The 19,736-nt window shown below is 61.1% G+C and overlaps 1 protein-coding gene across 4 annotated transcripts; it reads left to right on the forward strand.

Annotated features, from left to right (window-relative positions):
• The first annotated feature begins 1,271 nt into the window (after positions 1 to 1,271).
• Positions 1,272 to 18,235, forward strand: KMT5A (lysine methyltransferase 5A). 4 transcript variants are annotated; one of them, XM_045842462.1, is made up of 8 exons: positions 1,272 to 1,365; positions 6,136 to 6,263; positions 7,369 to 7,525; positions 10,282 to 10,501; positions 10,835 to 10,922; positions 14,840 to 14,899; positions 16,149 to 16,339; positions 17,027 to 18,235. In XM_045842462.1, exons 1-8 carry the CDS (start codon positions 1,356 to 1,358, stop codon positions 17,235 to 17,237), a joined length of 1,065 nt encoding a protein of 354 aa, XP_045698418.1. In that variant the 5' UTR covers positions 1,272 to 1,355; the 3' UTR covers positions 17,238 to 18,235. The 4 variants fall into 4 exon arrangements, with proteins under 4 accessions (XP_045698418.1, XP_045698411.1, XP_045698420.1 ...); XM_045842463.1 differs by lacking the exon at positions 1,272 to 1,365 and adding an exon at positions 5,732 to 5,866; XM_045842455.1 differs by lacking the exons at positions 1,272 to 1,365; positions 6,136 to 6,263 and adding an exon at positions 5,599 to 5,866.
• Positions 18,236 to 19,736: the final 1,501 nt, after the last annotated feature.

Genomic DNA, 19,736 nt, shown 5'->3' on the forward strand with positions numbered 1-19,736 from the left:
ATTTGCCACTGTGTTATCCTCAGGGGATCAGATAATGCCAGGTATACAGCTCAAGGAAATGTTGAATTGATGAATTTTAGGGAAAGTAAGGACCTCTCTATATTCATAGAAGCTGGAAGAAACCTTAAAGATCACCCTTTACCCAACTCCAAAATCATTGGACAGCTAGGGACGTCGAGGGCCGGAGCGATGAAATGATACACCAGCACCTACACCAGCACTGCACAGCACTTCCGCGGCCCCTTCCCCTGGTGCTTTCATACGCATCACCCTCCTTTGCTTCCCTCCCTGCTAGGCTCTTTGAGAAATGTTGAGATCGCCAAAACCTTCTTGGGGACCAAAGGGAGAATGGATGAGTAGGTGACATTGGCCAACATCCCCAGAAGGGATCCTAAGGGAAGAGCTGCAACTGGATCCCTTTCCCTGTGTTTAAAGAAAATATCCAGGACACCTGTGCTTCTCTGGGACCAAACCGAGGGAGGCTCCCCTGGGTGGGGAACACTGCAGGGTTGTTTCCCCCCGGGGTTCAGGCCATCATCCAGTGAGCTGATAGTCAAAAAATTGATCCAGGGCCCTGAAATTAAACTGCTGGGTGACCGTGGGCAACAAGTAAATTAGCTGTTCCTTCTGGTCCTGTTTCCCCATCTGTGACAGGTGGGCATGATAGGTGGGCTACGGCTCGCTGAGGTTCTAGGCTTAGCCACTGACTCGGTTAGCTGGTCGGAGCTAGGCCAGCGGGCTTTGACTGTAATGGCATAACAGGCTGTTCCAGTAAACCTTTCGAACCTAGGAGGGAATGGATTAAACTGCTGGAAGAGGTCAAGGTGCAGGAGATGCTCAAGTGCTGGGAGTCAGGCTTCCCAGTTCCTTTGGGGACGCAGCAGGTCAAAGTCGGGTTCTGGTCAAGTTGGAGAAAAAGCCGGAAGTCCCGGGAGTCCACTCGGAGCCGGGTCCTCCAGCCACATGACTAAACCTCTAGAGGCTGAGTTTCAGCACCGTGAGAGGGCGGAGTTTGGGGCCTCCAATGGCAGCGCGGGTGCTCTTCCAACGTAGCCAATCAGCGCAGGGAGACGGTAAAATTTAAACATCCACCCCTCCACCTCCTCCTCCGGGACCTGTCCTGAAAGCGTTTGTAGAAAGTGCGGCCGCTCACCCCGCCCCCAGCCGGGGAGGCGGGGAGAAAGGCGGGCTTTCTCTCGTATTCGCCTATCACGGCGCGCAGCAAGGGGAGAGGCGGGCGACCGCGCCAATCAGGGAAGCAGCCGGTGCTCTGTGGAGCAGTTGGCTACAGTTGTTGCAACTTTTTTCGAAAGCTGCGTTTCCCGGGAGATCCTAGGCGGTGACAGACCAGGGTCATGGCTAGAGGTATTTTCCCAGGTGTTCAGCGCCTGGGCTGCTGGGGTGGGGGTCGCGCTGGAGGGGGACCGGGGCGGCGGGAGGGGCGGCGGCGGCGGGGAGGCACCCTCCTGCGGGCTGCTCCGATGGAGCGCGTGGACCGGGAGGTGGGAGGTGTGGGACGCTGAGGAACCTTCCAGGCTCCTCATCCCCCGCTCAAGCCTCCAGAAGCCCCTCCCACTCCCGTGCCTCAGTTTCCCCTAAGTGTGGGCACAAGCAGGCCTGCCTGTGCAGAGGCAGCGTGTCCATATGTCAAAGCCCTTTGGAAAAGCGCAGGTCACCTCCAGGGAATGGTTGTCATTGCTGTCAAGACCGGGGCGGGCGAGGCTTCGCTCGCTCTGGGCCCTCTCTCTGCTGGGGAAAGGAGGTGACCCTGCGGCGAGGGCTCAGGTCGGGAACCCACAGCGTGGGGAGCGCGTCCGAGTGGACGCCGCGGCAGGCGCCTGCCTTCTGACCTCACGCCCTGAGTCAGCTCCGCGCCTCCGGGACAGGGACCCGGCCCCGCTGGTCCAGTTGGGGGTGACGCGCGTGCCCTGGCACCTCCCGGGGAGGCCCTTCGTTCCGCAGCTGGGCAGGGCTCCTGCCCATATGAGATGGCTTGGGTGGCAGGGACAGCACAGCCGCGGGAGGCAAAGCCCCTGCCCCCCGAAGTCCTTCTTTGCACACTCAGTTTGCAGTCAGGACAGTGAGACCCACATTATGCAGCCAAGTGATCCCCAGCTGCCCGTCATTTCTTCCAGCCGCTGCGTCTCCTTCGTGCAAAAATTTGAGCGTGATTGACGGTGGACTAGCATTACTATTTTTTAAAAATAAGTTGAGGTTTTACATTTTTCTCAATATTCCAAGGCATGGCATTTCAGTAGGAGAGCAAGAATAATGGATACAATAAGGACTCCTTGGGCAAACACTTATCGGGCCCCTCTGTTTTTCAGGCCCTGCACCCAGCTTATTCTCCCAGCGTCCCTCTAGGGTCTTTTGGGATAAGACTTACCCAGATTCTGGTTAAGAAATGAGGCATAATGAACTTCAAGTTACAGCGCTTAATAACTCAATCCACAGAGGAAATTAAGACGACTGTTTTTCTCCAGAAAAGTGTTAAGCATCTAAAAGGATATTAATAGTATCTGACTAATTTATCTGACAAACACTAATAAAATATGCTTCCCCAATTCATTTTCCCATCACAGTAAAATCATTTAATCTACCTATTTCAACAGTAGAGCATTTAAAAAAAATAGTTTGACTTAATTAATCTTTGCCGGGGGTGGAGGGGCAAAATGAAGCCCTTGGCCATAGAAATACTGAAATACTTCATATGGGCCAAATAATACTTACTAATTACCAATACTTAATAATTACCATTGAGGGCTAGGCACTTTATTATCTCAGTTAATCTCTATGAATGGTTATTTCCATTTTTCGGAGGTGGGAGCTGCAGTCCTAAGTCGCTCTCTAGCCCTTGTGCCTTTGCCGGTTCCCCGGCACCAATCTGAGCCAAAGAGGGCAGGGGCTCCCGGCCGCTACCGTGGTGGGCTTCTGTACCACCTTTGTAGCTTATTGGCTATTGATTTCCCCAGTCTCACTTGACCCCCAAATTAGTAGTTACTTATCTCTTAGGCTGCATTGCTCTTGCAAACTATTACATGGGGCACTGGGCGTCGTACATGCCAAATCATCTACAGCACTTCAAACAAGGGGTTCGTTGTTGTTGTTTGTTTTTGGGACAAACACCACTTTGAGAGGCCACTTGTAGTTCACAATGAGAGGCCCGCTGGGCCCCACCAACTACAGGTTCAGAGACAGGCAACTCCTCTCTGGTTTTGAAGTTCCAGAATTGTGTACACGTTTCCGACCTTGAGTGTGTCCCTCTGAGGAGGACCAGCCCCCGACTGCACTGTCAGAGGGCCTGCTTACTGGTCTCTCTGCTCTTCTGTCACCTCCTCCTGACCATCCCTCAGCAGCCAGGACACAGATTCTTACCACGCGGCTTCCACTCTGCCCCCACCCCCCGCCACCCCGTTGCTCTTAGGACCGTAGGCCCCGCCATGGCCCATCGGCCCGACCGACCGCTCTGTCCTCACTGCCCCGCATCGGCCTGTGTGTTCACCTCACCACAGGGCTGGACACAGACTAGGTCTTCAGAAAATGTTTGCAGAATCAGTGAATTGCCGGGTTAGTGTCTGTGCTCAAGGGAAGCGAAGTCCATCCCACCAGTAAACTGCCCTCGTGCGGCAGCACCGGGCCCAGAACCCGCGGCAGGGGAGGCTTCTCTTCCCCGAGCCTCAGTCTCTGCATCCGTAAAATGGGAACAGCACCTTCTCATACAGGGTTGGGGAGGCTCGACTTAATAATGCCTATGGCAGGCCCGAACTTCCAGTGACCATTCAGTAAGGGCCAGCTCTTGGTATCACGGCTTTTGAATTCTATTTCTGGGAGACCCTGGGCGACATTGAAGAGTTTTTCTTTCTGCTGGTGGGTGTATTTGTTATATGTACATAGAACACCTTGTGTACAGAGAAAGGAAAGACTGTTTTAAAACTTACATGGAATGACTTGCGTTAGAATTTCTAGGCCCCAGAGCTGCAGAGTGGCGAGGAATTGGTGCCAGACTTATGTTCACTGTATCCCCTACACCTGGCCGAAATAGAGAGCACTGTGGCCAAGGGTATGAGAGCATGGGGTGGGGCTTAAAGCAGTGTATGAAGTGGACGAAGTGCTTCCTGTTCTCAAACCGTGATTCTCCTAATAGTTTGGCAGCTGAAAAACCTTCCCTGCCCCGCAGATGTGACAGACGCCGTTTCGGATGGCTTCCTGAGTGTCCCTTTAGCATCCTCTTTCACTCTGAGCACGTCCTCGGCCTCCTGGTGTTCCAGGGGGCAGTGCAGTGGCTGGGGGCGGGGGTGTGGTCTCCTGCCCAGCCCTGCCCTGAAGGATGCTACACCCTGAGCAGATTTGAGAGGCTTGTTCCTGAGCAGTGTCCTGCCCATTTAATCCCACCGGGTCTTATTCCTTCTAAGGTGTAGCTACTTAAAGTGACAGCTATTCGTTTAACCTGTGGTTGTTTGAAGGCGCCCTGGCTAGGTCATGGAATTCAAGGTCTTTGACCTTTATCTGCGAGAACACCAAGGCCTAGACTGGGGCAGCAACTTGGCCTTGGTCGCAAAGCCCCTCTGGGCTGAGGCAGGGAGGGAAACCCAATCCTCAATCCTCGCTCCCTGGCCGTGACCCCAGCAGCGCCAGTGAGGTGCCCCAGAGGTGTCTTGTTTACATCTGACTTTGCATAAACACAGGGACTCCTTGGCCTCCCGCCCTGTGACTGCGGTGTGGTGGCCCTGGGCACTGAGCTGGGGGGGGATCCGACGCCAGCGTGCCTGGACCCCCTGCCTACTGAGCACTTGCTCCTGGGGAGGAAGCGCGGGGACAGGAGAACCTGGGGACTTGCTACACCCTTCTATAATACCTTGTGCCCCTCCCAACGGTAATCTCCTCATCTGGGACAAGGAAGGTAGTGGCTGGGAGTGTAGACTGTGGGGTCACTTGCCTGGAAACTCACTTGTGGTTCCAAGAACTTGGCTGCCCTGCTCATCTTTCTGACCCTCATTTTCCCGGTCTGTGGGAAAGAGATAACAACAGTGCCAGCCTTCCTAGGGCTGCTGCGGTGTTTGAGTGGGTTCACGAGCATGAAAGAAGACCCAGCAAACTTCCCGTTGTAAGCCTGGCTCTCTCCCCCGCAGGGTCTGTACCTGTCAAGTACAGACCACCTGGGGTTGTCACTTTCCAGTTCTATGTTCTTGGGCAAGCCCCTGCACCTCCCTCGAGTCTCCGTATCCACGTCCTAAACGGGTTTGCTTCAGCACCTGGCCCCATGGGCTTGCGGGAAGGATCAAATGCCCACAAAAACGCTTCGTGAGCCCAGGCTCCGGGGCACGCCGCTGCTGACTGCGCCTGGCACGGACGGGTCTCCCAAAATATCCGTGAGCCAGCGAACTAACCGCCTGGCAGGCAGGGAGCCTGGGCTGTCATTCTCTGGTTACCCACCCCTTGCCCGGCGAGTGGCTGAGGACACGCGCGAGGGGGCGCGCCCGAGTCGGGATTCGTCATGGCCGCGCGGCCCGCCCTGCCTCCCTCCCCCGGAGCCTCGCAGCGCCGCCCCTGCCAGCCCCTCCCCGCGCCGGGAGCCGGACGGTGGGCGGTGGCAAGCGGGCAGACCGCGGAGGAAGTGCCGCCAGCGCCTCCCTCTCTGCGTCCTCCATCCCAGGCCGGCCGGGGCTGCCGCGGCGCGCGGGTGCCGGGCCCTGCCTCGCAGGCCATGGGGGAAGGGGGCGCCGTGGGGCGCCGCCGGCCCTTCCCCGGGGCGCCGCGGCGGCGCTGGTGGCGGCGGCAGCAGCAACAGCAGCGACAGCGGCAGCGGTGGTGGCCGGGCCGCAGCGAGGGCGCCGGGCGCGCCGCCATGGGCCTGGCCGGGCTGCAGGTGGGTGTGTCGGGCCCGGCCGCGCGGGGGGCGGGCGGCGCGCGGGGCCCGGCCTGGCCGGGCGGCGGGAGTGCTACGCGGGGCCCGGCCTGGCCCGCCGGCCTGCCCCTGCCTCCGGTGGTGCGGGCGGCCCATTGCCGCCGCCGGGCCCTCGGAACATGGCTGCGGCGGGAGGCTCCGCCGCGGCTCCCGGCCCGGGCGGCCCCGCTCCCCGCCCCGCCGCGCCCTGAGCGCCCCCTCCCCCGCTTCCCCCGGGTCCCCCTCTCCAGGCAGGAAGATGTCCAAGCCCCGCGCGGTGGAGGCGGCGGCGGCGGCAGCGGCGGTGGCGGTGGCAGCGACGGCCCCGGGCCCGGAGATTGTGGAGCAGAGGGGCCCGGGGAGGCCCCGCACCAACGGGGTAAGCAGGCACCCTCCCCGCACTCACTCAGCGCGCCCCGAGGGCCGGGCGCCCCCGCAGCCCCGCTCCGCAAGCACGTGGGCTTGCCCCGCGGCCCCCGCCCGCCGCCCTGGGGCTGGGATGCGGGCGGGACGCCCAGCCGGGCAGCTTCCTTTTCTGTTGCCTGCCTGGGAGTGGCGTCCACCCTTGCTCCGCCATGACCCGGGCTGTGTTTGACCTCGGAAAAGTTTGTGTCTTTATGGCATTTCCACACCTGAGACCCAGCTACTCCCGAGGTGGCTGACTCCCCGGGGTGTGCGGTGTCGCTGACTCGGTGTTGAATAGCTCCCCAGGCAGAAAGGCCCCAGCATTGTTTCTGGGGAGCTCTCCTGCGGGCTGTGCTTACTCAGAGGTGAGGCACCACAAACACCACCAGCGGTGACCTGGCTACCCCACCCGCCTGCCCACCCCCGTTAGTGCCAAGGTGCCATTTGCAATAGAGTGACGCCCTGAATGCGCTGGCAGCAGGCCCTGCTTTCATTAGCACCCCACCCCCCACCCACCCGCAGTTACCCCAGAGGATTCCAGCCGCAGTCCCGTCTGCGGTCCCGGGAGACTGCTGGGCTGCTTTGGTTGGAGAGAGGGGCCAGACCTGGGCACACAGAAGGCCCGGCCGGTTGTGACAAGCCCTACCAGCTGACCTCTAGACCAAGAAGTGGTTAATCAGCTTCCCTGAGGCCTGTTGCCGCGCCAGCGTCCCTGCGGCTCCTGCCCACAGGCCAGCCCTCCCCGGTCCTCTTTTGTCCACTCCCGGTCCTTCCGACTTCCCTGCTGCTGGTGGGTTTCTCCGCCTGACAGAGACCTTTGCGTCGGCTGGTTCTCCCACTGGCCAGATGCCCCCTTAGTGACCAGAACTCGAGACCACATTTGTTCAGGAAAAAGCCGACTTGGCCCCGGGAGGTTCAAAACCTCCCGCTGCCCTGCCTGGGCTGGCGGCCCCGGTAACCCTGCTTCGGAGAGACGGTGACGTCGGGGTTTTGTCTGTGTTCTGCTCGCCCCTTCTGCCCGAGACGCTGCGGGACCCCCTCCTGACAGCCGCTTTCAGAGTACGCGTTTGTCGTTCTAGGAGAATGTGTTCACCGGGCAGTCCAAGATCTACACCTACATGAGCCCGAACAAATGCTCTGGAATGCGTTCCCCCCTTCAGGAAGAGAACTCGGTGGCGCACCACGAAGTCAGATGCCAGGGGAAGCCATTCGCCGGAATCTACCGGAGACGGGAAGGTAAGCCTCCGCGGCGGCCCCGCGCTGCCCACGGCTGGTCAGGCTGCGCGGGAGCCTCTCTCTGCCATCAGCACACGCCTCTAGTACCTTTTAGTCCAGCCTGCTCACACCCGGGCCCGGAAGGAGCCGTGTTTTCGGCTGTTGCTAAGGACCACAGGCCCAGGGGAGAGGGCGGCCCCTCCCAGGGCGTGCGTGCTGTTGGTCTAACAGGTTCTCCTGCTTTCACAAGAGTCGGCATGTCCCTCAGGCGTGATCGCCCTGCCGAACCACAGCTATAACACCCCTGAGTTGCTGTTAGAGAGGCTCACGGGCGCCAGCGTGCAGAAATTACGAGTCTGGGTCGAACACACCAGACGCCTGTGTTCTAACTGTTGTGTGAACACCAGGCCCTGACTTCCTTCCCTTTTATGAGCTGGCCTTGACCTCATTTCTGAAGTTTCTTTCCAGTCATGCGTTCTGGGCTACTCTCTAAAGAACATAGTCTGCAGTGACTTAAAATATTGAACAAGACAATGTATGGCCACTGAAAGTTCCCTCCGGCCCCCGAAAAACAAGCCGAAGCCGGCCGGAGAGCCGGGGATCTGCTCTCAGCCGAGTAGTCCCTTTCCAGGCGGCCCTGGGGTGCGGGGGCTCTCCCCAGTCACCCCGCTCCCTTCTCGTAAAAGTCGCCTCAAAGGAGCCACTCCATACAAGGGAGCCTTGTCTTTAATAACAGGAAGTGCCGTATGTGATAGGTTAGGCCAGCCCCAGGGGCCAGATCTGAGAGCCAGGGGCCGCGGCCAGCCCCGCCCTGATCCGCCCAGGGTGATGCTGTTTTGGTGGTCTTCAGACGACCGGGCGGGGCTCGAACCGGCGCTCTGCCACTGCTGGGGAGCAGGCTGGGGCAGCTTGCCCGTCTGTGAAGTGGGAGAACTCAGGGCTACTCTGGAGAGCAGTCAAAGCATGGGCGCCAAAGGGCCTTCCCGGCAGCCCGCCCTCTGCCGGACTTCGAGGTCACCCTGCTCCTCCCTGCCCAGGGAGGCCTTAAGGCAGCCCCTTCCTTGGAGGGACGGGGTGGGGGAGGGGCGCTCACTACACGTGGCCAGCCTGTCTCGTCCCTTCTGGAGCGGGTGGGATGTTAAGGTCCTCCGCGGTGACGTGGTGCCCAGCCAGGCTCCTTTGGCTCCGACAGAGACTAGATGGCAGCGAGTAGCGTTTTGGGCAGGGTGTGCTCTGGAGGGGACTCCAAGGGCCAGGCTCCCAGTCTGGATCCTCAGCCTTTGTGCTGACGGCGGACGTTCACAGCACCACACTCCTGGGCCCGTGCCTGACGTCCTGGCCCTCACTCCCTCCGGTTCCACTCCGGAGGGCGTGGGCGGGAGTGAGGGAGGCCTGGAGGGGTTGTGATGCATTTGTTGATTTTGCATCGCCCCAAAGGAAGCCCGGAGTTAGCCGCTACGCCCCATGTCTCCCCTCCCCCAGCCCCAAGCCCCTACCAGTCTACTTTCAGTCTCTATGGATTTGCTTGTCATGGACGAGTCCTGTAAATGGAATCCCTTAACACATAGCATTGTGAGCCGACCTCTTTCACTGAGCATCATGTCTTATTTCCTTTTCTTTACGTTTTTTAATCCATTGATTTGAGGGAGCAAGAGAGAGAGAAACATCAATTTGTTATTCCACTTATTTATGCATTCATTGCTTCATTCTTGTATGTGACCGAGGATCGAACCCACGACCTTGGTGTATCAGGACGACGCTCTAACCAGCTGAGCCGCCCAGCCAGGGTTATGTTTAAGTTTATGAAAAACTGCCAGACGCTTCTCCAAAATGAGCGCACCATGGTATATTCCCGCCAGCCAGGTATCACTGACTTATTATTTTTTTTTAAGTAAGTCATTTTTTTTTTTGTTTTCCTGGCTAGTGTAGCTCGGTGGATTGGGCATGGGCCTGTGAATCAAAGGGTTGCCAGTTCAATTCCCAGTCAGGGCACATGCCTGGGTTGCAGGTCAGGTCCGCAGTAGAGGCTGCTTGAAAGGCAACCATACACTGATGTTTCTCTCCCTCTTTTTCTCCCTTCCTTCCCCTTTCTGTAAAAATAAACAAATATATATTTTTAAAGTAAGGCATTTTTTAAAAAGGGGCTCGCTCCCCAGCCCTGAGCCTCCACAACTGTTTCAGTAACAAACCATTTTCGACGCCCCTGCCTCTCGGCGCCCTGACCGGTGTCGCGGCACTGCGCTGCTGAGAACTGGGTGACCGCCCAGCTGGGACCCCACTAGAGGCGGGGACTGTGAGGCGCCGTGCGCAGGCGGCGCCTGGGGAGGAGCCTCTGCTGGGAGCCTGCTCCCGGCCAATGACACTGGCTCTCGCTTCGCGAAGCTCGCTTTTTCCTGGGGGCCTGCAACGCTGGTCCTGAAAGCTGTTGGCCGGGCGCTTGTGCCGGGATGGCTGCCTGGTGCTTCTGCTTTGGGGTCTAACCCCCTCCAGGTGCGGAAGACCAGACGTGTCAATGAACTAGACCCACTTAAACACCTCGCTCTTTGTCGGTCACATCTCAGGGAAGCTGGGGAAGAAGGCTCTGCCCGGCGTCTGGGTCCAAGGTAGAGATAGGGGACCCGCCCCCGGTAGCTGGTAGCGGACGGACACCGGGCCGAGTGGGCCGAGGGCACGCCTGCCCCGCACACCCACGCCCCCGTCCTAGCGCGCAGCTCGCGGGCTGGCAATCCGGAGACGGCGCCTAGAATAAAGCTCCTCTCCCCACCCTCTGCCTGCAGAGAAGAGAACCACGGGAAACACCATCCGAAGCACCATGAAGTCCGAGGAACTAAAGATCAAAGACGCCAGGAGAGGCCCCCTGGCACCTTTTCCAAACCAAAAATCTGAAGCAGCAGAACCTCCAAAAACCCCGACCTCGTCTTGTGACCCCCCCAACGCGGCCCTGGCCAAGCCGGCCCTGAAGAAGCCCGGCAAGGGCAAGCAGGCCGCGCGCAAGAAGTAAGAGCTCCCGGAGCCCCAGGGCCCTGTGGTGGCGCGGTCTTCCCCAGCCCCTCGGAGTGTGCCGGGCCGCCCCCCAACCCCCCTCCCAACAAAGGCTCCCCTCTCTCGAGTCACCCCCAGCGGCCCCAGTACTTGCCAGCATCTCAGTCTGGCGTGTGTCTGTCCAAAACCCAAGCGCTCTCCCCTCCCCACGGAGAGAGGTGGCCTGTCTCCGAGACGTCCCACGTGACCACAGGTGTTCAAGTGACACGGTTTCCAGGGAGCTGCCCCTCGGGAGCTGTGTGTCCCCCGGTGCGAGTGTGGTTTTCTCTCCCCCTTCCCCCACCCCAGAGCTCCAGGAAGGACGCAGCAGAACCGCAAACTCACAGATTTCTACCCGGTGCGGAGGAGCTCCAGGAAGAGCAAAGCGGAGCTGCAGGTAGAGTCCCTGGCGCGTGGTTGTCACGCCAGCTCCCCGAGGGGCAGGGCAGCGCGGCGGGCGGCACTCGGCGTGCGGACTGAGCTGTCCCTTCTGTCACCTGGGGCGAGCACCCGCCTCTGTGGCCTCAGCCGGCTCCCTGGTCTAATGGGGGCCATCACCACGCTCGGGGTCACCGTGCGGCTGGGTTAAGATGCCCCTGGAAGGAGCCTCGGAACCTGTGGATGGGGAGCCAGGCGCTGCCTTGGGGGCTTTTCCGGAACTTGTGGGCAGGGCCGGGGAGCCTGGGACCACAGGAAGGCCTTGAGCTTCCAGAGGCCGGCCTGGCCTGGCTGCCGTCCGGCAGTCCCCGCACTGGGTCTCGGGTGGTACAGTGCTACGACTGGTCGTGTCGCCCCGGGCCAGTGTCTAGCCTCCCTCTCTCTAGAGCGAGAAGAGGGAGCATCTTGTGGGGTCGCTGGGAGGATTAAATGCCAATGCACTTAGAACTGTGCCCGGCACACAGTAGGTGCTGTGTTCCCCCGGCATTGTCACGTCTCAGGGCTCCTCTTTGGTCATTGCCACCCGGCCATGGGCCCTGAAAAACAGACAGGAAGGCCAGCTGGACGGGGCCCCGCCCGCTGCTGTGTTTGCGGAGGCCATTGGCATTTAATGCTGTGGGAGGTGGTTAGCGCCTGGCCACGGAGGAAAGCCCGGGCCTGGTCAGCCCTATAGCCACTGGCTGCTTCCCCCCAGTGGCTTCCTCCCACACACCCAGAGCCCCCCGAAGGTGGTGGAGGAGCAGTGCTCAGAACTGCCACCCCCTTGGGGAGCTGGGAGACCCATAGCGCACTGGTCTCCTTCAGCGATTTTTGCGTTAAATCTGCGGGTGCAGGTATGGCAGTCCGGCGTGCCGTTCCTCTCTCTTTCCTTCGCGTGGGCGGGGCCTCGTTTACCAGGAAAACCAGACGAGGGTCCGTGCGCTCCCCAGGGAGCAGCCGTGGCTCTGCGTCCTCGGGAAGGTGTGTCTTGGGCCCAGAGCAGCTGCGTGGTCATCTCGGGGGGGCTGTGCTGAGTCGGTCTGGGAGGCAGCGGTGAGGAGGGCGAGGCCGGGGTTGAGGTGGTGGCAGGGTGGCAAGCAGGCCCCAGAGCCCAGACGCTCCCAGCGCCCGCGGGCCCCCGAGCGCCCACGCAGGGAGGCCCTCCGCGCTGCAGGGCGGGGCAGCTGAGTTGGCCTTTTTAACAAAAAACAAGGGCTTTTCTGTCCAGGCAGTGAAGGCCGCGATGGGCCGTGATGCAGGTTTGCTGCGCCTTGCAGCGGGCGCGCGCAGGGGGCGGGCGCCTGCCTCCCCAGAGCTCGGTCCACAGCCCAGAGAAGCCACTCTGTCCCTGGACGGAGAGCCGCGCCGCGTCCTCCGTGTTTGTGTTGGCACCGCCCGGCAAGCGCCGGGGCCAGGCGGAACTGGCCAGGCAGTGGGCCGGGGTGGAGTGCTGGCCTGCCTGCCCTTCCAGGCAGCGGGAACCGGGGCCCAGGCGGATGAGCTGTCTCCAGGGGTGTGGGCAGCCAGGGCTGACACTGAGATGAACGGCCTGGCCGACTCTGGGTCTGAAGATGGCTTGGGCGGGACCAGGGCCAGGGCAGGAGGGTGGGACCTGGGCCTTGGAGAGCCGCCCTGAACGGAGCGTTGCCAGGCCAAGGGGGCTCTTGGCTGGCTGGCCTGGTGGGGTGGGGGGGGGCAGGGGGTGACAGCCAGCACAGGGGCCGGGCTGCACTGGTTAGCCGTGCCCCGGCTCCATCCCCAGCCCGGCCCTGGGCCCAGTGCGCACCGTACAGCCTGGGGACTCCCCAGCCCGGCCCTGGGCCCAGTGCGCACCGTACAGCCTGGGGACTCCAGCCAGGGATGTTTGACTTTTGTCCACTGCTGCTTGGTCTGCCTCTGGGACCGCGGTGGGTCTAGGAAGCCCCCAGCTGGGTGGAGACATGCCCCGACCACGGGGCCTTCAGAATGAAACTCGATCTCTTTGGCTCTGCCTGCGGGACCTCGAGCCGGTCCCAGTTTCCCTCCGCCCATCCCTCGGTGCCACGCTCAGTCATGGCAGGAAACGCCCCGGCCGTCTGCCGCGGTGTTGCTCCTGTTACTCCATGGACCCAGCCCTCCCCCGCCACCCCCCCCCCGTGCCGCTCCTCCCCAGGCTGCACCCTCCTTCTTCAGTAATGAGTCCACGTTGTTGGGGGCTGGGGGGGTGGGCGTTGCTTTGAGGGCTGATGTGCCGGTGCTCTTCTGGGCCAGGAGATGCCCCAGTCCATGAGACCAGGAGCAGCTTATAAAAACAGCCAGAAAGCAAGACAGTTTCGGGGAGCCCTTGGACTCGAGGAAAGCAGTAGTTTGGTCGTGCGGCCAGGCCAAAGCTACTTGAGCCAGGGTGGCCAGGGACGTTCCTCCGAGGGAGTGCCTTTCGAGCAGAGCCCGTGTGCAAGGGAGGAAGCAGGCCAGGGGAATGGGTTGGGGGAAGGGCACCCCAGGGTTGGGGGGGGGCACGTGCAAGGGCCCTGCGGCAGGAGCAGGCCTGACCCAGGCCAAAGTGCAGGGGCGGGGCTCCGGAGGCCAGGCCTGGTCTCTGTGGAACGGGAAGTCACGGGAGCCCCAGAAGTCACAGGAACGGGAAGCCACAGGCCGTCAGAAAAACAGATTCCATCCCTGTAGCAGGAAAGTCTCGCATTTTTGCTTAGATGAAGTTTTAGTTTGGGGATGATTTTCTGCATTTGCAGAGGAGTTGCAAGGACAGTACGGAGTGTCCCCGTAGGCCCTTCCACAGTCTCCCCACTGTTACGGTTGCCACGCTAGGGGACACCGCTGCTGGCACAGAAGTGCAGGGGTGGGTGAAAGTAGGGCATTGCGAGGACTTACCAGAAGGCCTTGGGCAGGAGGGAACGTGAGCTCACCTCATCTCTGGTTCTAAAGGACCCCTGTGGAAGCTGCTGTGTGGACAACAGAGTGGGGGCAGGGCGGAGTGGCAGCTGGGAGTGCAGGTGGCTGCAGGTGTCTGGGCGGCACCGGCGGGCTCAGCTGCGAGGCTGCGGGGGACATGGGGAGCAGCTGGGCTCGGGGCTGTCCCAGGTGGTGGGGTGGGGGGTCTCCTGCAGTGCCCGAAACCCCCTCCTCAGGTCGCAGAAACCTGGTCTTGTTCACCGCTGTGTCCGCAGCGCAGACTGCAGGCACTCAGTAAACCCCAGTGGACTGGTGACTAGAAAGGTCCCCCGTGGGCCGCAGGCGGTCTCCACTGGCTGAGGCGTTGCCGCAGGTGGGCCCTCTGTGTGGGGAGGGTCCGAGCTCCGCTGCCGGTGGTGGCCCTGCTGCTCCCACAGCTCCCACAGTGCTGCCCACTGTGGTGGGCTGGGGCCCCTGCTGTGTGTTTGTTCGGCTCCCTCCAGCTCCCCCACATGCTGACCGAGCAGTGGGGCCAGGGCCCAGGGTGGAGGTGGGGCCAGGAGGGGCGGCCCCCGGGACAGGTGAGCCCAGAGCATCCCCTCCTCCCCAGCCTCTGCATCAGGGCGGTGTGGACTCCTTGAGGTCGGGCCCCCTTCCCAGCCGTGCCCGTCTCTTGGGCGCAGCCCGCGGCCAGCCCTGGCGGTTTGGCGTCGAGTCGGAGTCTTCTCTGAAACACGCCGCGGTCCGAACACGGCCCCCCCCCCCGCCCCCCCGCCCCGATTCTGCCTGGGCCACCTCTGTGTCCCTCCTGGCCCCGGGTGAACCCCAAGCAGCAAAACAGTCCACGACAGACAGATGGGCAGTGAGAAAGGGGGGAGCTTGGGGGGCTCGGGCACCCTTGGGGACCGGTGTCACGGAGGCCAGCTGTGGGGGACCTCGTGGCGTGGCCCAGGCGGGCCCAGCGTGGCCGGGGACAGAAGGCTGACTCCGGTCTCGTTTCCTTCCCAGTCCGAAGAGAGGAGGAGGATAGACGAGCTGATCGAAAGCGGGAAGGAAGAAGGAATGAAGGTAAGGGCGGCAGGGCCCGGGTGGGGGCTGAGGACCTGGTACGCTCAGGGTCAGGGCGACGGCAGGAGGCTGTAACCCGCCTTTGGGTGAGCACTAGCTAGTCGGGCTGCGGGGTCGTCGTGGCGCCCGGCGCCGAAACCCTCGTCCAGGCCCCGTCTGGCGAGGGAAGCAGGTGGGCGGCGTCTGGGAAATGCGGCCCCAAGGGGACGTTTTATAAATCGGGTTCAAGCACACGCAGCATGCAAGTTGGGGTGTCGGCCACGTCACGGTCTATGGCGAAGGGCGCTCCGCACACTCGGTGCCGTGCGGGCGCCGCCCGTCCGCTTCCACAGCCCGTGTCCTCGTGGAGGGACGCCCGGTCCCCGCCCGCGGCCCCTGCCCGGCCCCCGGCACCCGCGCTCTGCCGCCCGCCGTCTCCACGGGTGGCCTGTTCTGGACGTTCCGTACAGACGGCACCGTCGAATAGATGGCTGCTGTATCTGGCTCCTTTCCGTCAGTACGATGGATGCCTGGGCATACTTTTCAAAGGAGAAACGAATACGTTTTTCCCAAACTCTGTTTTTCTGGGAAATGGCAGTGCCCACGAAATACACTTTTCTCTTGATAAATTTCAAAGACGTGTGGGCGGACGAGAAGGGAGGCGCTCTGGTGGCCAGACGGGTCTGGGTGGGAGTCAGGTCAGAAGGCCCAGGGCTGTGCCGGTTTTGGTCTGTCAGGGCCGGGGGTGGGGGGGGGCGGGGGGGGGCGTGCTGAACGCAAGTCTGGGCCCCGGCCGCAGCGCCTTCCCCTGCGTCTGTACCCGGGTGAGGAGGGGCCCGGGAGGGTGCGTTTCGGCATAAAGGAGAGGCTCAGAGCACTGGGTCCTGCTGCCCTCCAGAAGGCCGCCTTAACCCTCCAGAGGGTTCGGTCTACGCTACACCGTGTCCTAGCCGCGTGGCCTTGGACATGGCCCTGCCTCTCAGCCTCAGTTTTCTCACCTGCACGATGGGGAGACACCCACCTGAGGGCAGACTTCTCAGGAGGGGTGGTGGGTCGAGGCCACAGTCGCACATCTGTGTACGTTTAATGCGTGTCCTGCCGTCCTGCCCGTGTAAAGCGAGTGGGCTCTACGGCGGACCGCGGGAAAGCCAGTCATGGGAGCGGTGCGGCCCCGGGCACCCTGAGCACCCTGGCACCCTGAGCAGGCCACACGTGGCGGCATCTGGCTGTGACGAACCAGCTTTTTCTCTGTCTCCTCGCCTCCCGGCAGATCGACCTCATCGACGGCAAAGGCAGGGGCGTGATCGCCACCAAGCAGTTCTCCCGGGGCGAGTTCGTGGTGGAGTACCACGGGGACCTCATCGAGATCACTGACGCCAAGAAGCGGGAGGCTCTGTACGCACAAGACCCCTCCACCGGCTGCTACATGTACTACTTCCAGTACTTGAGCAAAACCTACTGGTGAGTCCGAGGGCGCTGCGCGGGGCGGAGAGGACGGGCCTCGCGGTGCGCGGTGGGTTTCCCAGCGCTGTGGAGCCGCTCTCCCCCTTCTCCTTCTTCACCTTTGGGGTCGGAGCTGTGCTGGAGGCGGCCGGGGACCGGTCCCGTGAGCGGGGGCTCCGAGGCTCACCTGGCCTCCCCCTCTCAGGGCATGTGGCCAGGGCGGCTCTGCAACTCGCCGGTTGCTCCGTCCTCCATATGGCCAGTGCAGCTGATGGCTTTTTTTTTTTTTTTTTTTTTTAGCAGACTCTGTTAGAGCAGGTTAGGTTCCCAGCAGGATGGAGTGGAAGGGACGGAGAGTCCCCACACTCCGTGGCCCACGCGCAGCCTCCCCCACCCTGCGGAGCGGCCTCCCATTCAGTGCTTTGTTGTGGAGAACCCCACTGCCCTGCTCCCGGGCCTCCACAAAGAGCCCTTTGCATTCCCGCCTCCTCCCCCCCGCCCCACCCAGCCAGACACCCCAGCCGGTGGTGCCCCTCCAGGCTCTTAAAGACAGTGTTTTGAGTCAAATCGCTTCCCCCCAAACGGGGCCATACATCAGCCTCCCCGCCAAGGCGAGCGCCCTTGGGGACCCGGCCGCGTTCCAGAGCCTCTTCATCGCCGCACTAACCCACCCTCTGTCACCCGCCCTCCCCCTCCCCCCACCAGCGTGGACGCCACCCGCGAGACGAACCGCCTGGGCAGACTAATCAATCACAGCAAGTGCGGGAACTGCCAGACCAAGCTGCACGACATCGACGGCGTGCCTCACCTCATCCTCATCGCCGCCCGCGACATCGAGGCCGGGGAGGAGCTCCTGTACGACTACGGCGACCGCAGCCGGGCGTCCATCGAAGCCCACCCCTGGCTGAAGCATTGACCGCCCCTCCCCTGCCCCGCCGTGGACAAAGTGCCCTCGAAGGGAATTGATTTTTTTTTTTTACACACACTTAATCTTAGCAGATTACTTCAGATGTTTTTAAAAAGTATATTAAGATGCCTTTTCACTGTAGTATTTAAATATCTGTTACAGGTTTCCAAGGTGGACTTGAACAGATGGCCTTATATTACCAAAACTTTTCTATTCTAGTTGTTTTTGTACCTTTTTTGCATACGAGTTGGACGCCCTGGACGCCCGGGCTTCCCGTGCATGCGGGCCAGAGGCTCGGCGCGGGGTTTCCGAGGACAGAGTCGCACGCGAGCTGCGGGGCCGGGTGCCGCTGCCGCCCCCGGCCGCAGGGCCAGGACTCTTCCCCGCTCCCCGAGGTCCGAGCGCCGGTGGCCGGGAAGGCGCAGCGCCCCCCGGCGGCCTGGACGGGATGTAAGCTCTTGTTTCCCTGATGTCTCGCCAGGCGCACATGGAAGTGTATGAATATTTTTTAAAAGGGTTTCGCAGTACGTTAGTCTTCCCCTCTGCTTTCTCGAAAGCTTGCCGCCCTGGTGGCCCCTGGGCACGGGCTGGGCCTAGGTTTACTCTTCCACGGGCCGCCGCCGTGCTGGCACCCGGGAGCGCCGGGGCGGCCGTCGAAGGAGTCGTAGGCAGGGAAAAGCGTTGCTTAGCTGGCCCTGCCAGGGCAGGGCTTCCCAAAACTGGGGTGATTCTTTATAGAAATGTGAACACTGAATTTATTTTAGGAAAGTAATACAAATTAAAAAAAAAACAAAAAAGATAAAAAAAAGAAAAAACCACAGAAAACAACTTACATGTACATAGGTCTTCAAGTGAGTGGAGTGGCTGCATTTTTTTTCTTTTACTTTTGGTTTGGTTTTTGGTTTGTTTTTGTAGAGGAGATTTGAGATGGTACTCTATTCTAATCAAAAAATAAGTTTTGTAGTGGGACCAGAAATTACTTATCCAGTACCCCCTGCCCTGCCCCGCCCCCCGATTCTGCTGGGTGGAAAGTTCCAGACCTGTTGTCAGGCTTTCTGTGTGTCAGACCACCTGGTGTCCTTCCTGCGAAGTGCAGGCCGTGCAGCCCTGAAGCGCAGGCCGCCGCCCCAGGGCGGTCAGTACCCGGGGATCAAGGCTAAGGGTATAGCGGTCACCTTGACTGTGACATCAGGAGGAGTAAATGGGCAGCTGCCTCCTCCTTCCAGAAGGGGGACTGGTTCTCACCCTGTTAACCTGCGGTCCGGGGTCTGGGCCCTGGAGCCGTGACCTGGGCCCCCTGGCGCCCCCCTGGACCCAGGTGACTGTGAATGGAGACAGGTGTGAGAACCCCCCTCCAGCCCCTCATCCGCGCCCCCCCCACCCCGCCCCCAGCCTCATGACGGTGCTACCTAAGGAGTCTTCCCCCAGCCCACACTTGCCTGGTCAGTGGTCAGCCAATCGGAGGAGGATCCGACGGAGTGTGTCAATGTGAGATAGAATGTCTTGGTTGTACCTGTTTGTGGTTTAGCTTTGTATTTAAAAAAAGGAAATAAACTTGAAAATTATTTGTCATCATAAAAAATGAAACAAAAATTAAAATATTTATTGCCAGGCAAGGCTACCCGTGTGTCTGTTTTTTACCAGGTGGAGGCAGAAGACCATTGGGTCTCCAGTTTTGGTGACCGTCCTGTGGGACAGTCACTTCATTTGCATGACGGGGTCACTGGGTGCTTGTGAGGATGAGAAGTTCCTGTACATTGAACCCTGAGAATGGGACCTGGCTCACAGTAAACATGAACGTGAGCTCCGTGGTTGTCACTGGTTTCCAAGGCACGAGGCTTGGTCTCGGGCACCTCCGGGTCATCCCGGTGCTGCAGTGCCCCCTGCCAGCCCCGATCCGTCCCCGCTGCACACCCCACCACCCGCCCCGGACAGGCCGTTCCCTTGGCCCCGGGCTCTGGCAGCAGATGGGCCCTGTGGGTGGAGTCCTTGGTTTACAGGCGAAACACCTGGTTCCCGCACCATCTTGGAGAGGTGGTCAGCCCGTCGCTGTGGACAAATCACTTACCCTCTCGGAAAGCTGACCACCAGGTGGGAACCGCCTCCGCCTGCCCGGTTGCCGGGTGTCGCCCGGCGTCTGCTGGAGAGTCTTGTCGCATCCTCACCACCTTAGAGGTTGGCTGCCAGCCACCGTGGGTGGGCCGTGGGCCGTGGGGCCGGTGCCATGGAGGACTGGTCCCAGGGCTGGGCTTCAAGCGGCGGTCCCGGGACCCGACCCCGCTCCACAGTCCTGCGAGGCGTGCCGCCCCTCCCCCACCCCTTCTGCACCCTCGCTGTGCCTGGTCTGGTCCGTGTGCTTCTGCAGTAGGCACACCCGTTTGTTTCCCCAGTCGGCCGTCACCCCGAAGGGCAGGAACCCCCTGCCCCACACTGAGGGAGGAGAGTACTCAGTCAGGGCCGCGGTGTCCCGTGAAGTCAGGGGTCGGGCGCCTGACCTGAGCACGTGGA

The sequence above is a fragment of the Phyllostomus hastatus genome, unplaced genomic scaffold (assembly GCF_019186645.2).
Source record: "Phyllostomus hastatus isolate PE091 unplaced genomic scaffold, TTU_PhHast_1.1 phas_contig_1162, whole genome shotgun sequence".
Taxonomy (NCBI): domain Eukaryota; kingdom Metazoa; phylum Chordata; class Mammalia; order Chiroptera; family Phyllostomidae; genus Phyllostomus; species Phyllostomus hastatus.

Bases quoted from the DNA above. Each gene is read 5' to 3' on its own strand.
- KMT5A (XM_045842455.1), top strand. From the start codon at position 5,705: ATGGGGGAAGGGGGCGCCGTGGGGCGCCGCCGGCCCTTCCCCGGGGCG. The intron at 7,526-10,281 runs GTAAGCCTCCGC...CTCTGCCTGCAG, and splicing joins AATCTACCGGAGACGGGAAG to AGAAGAGAACCACGGGAAAC. The intron at 14,900-16,148 runs GTAAGGGCGGCA...GCCTCCCGGCAG, and splicing joins GGAAGGAAGAAGGAATGAAG to ATCGACCTCATCGACGGCAA.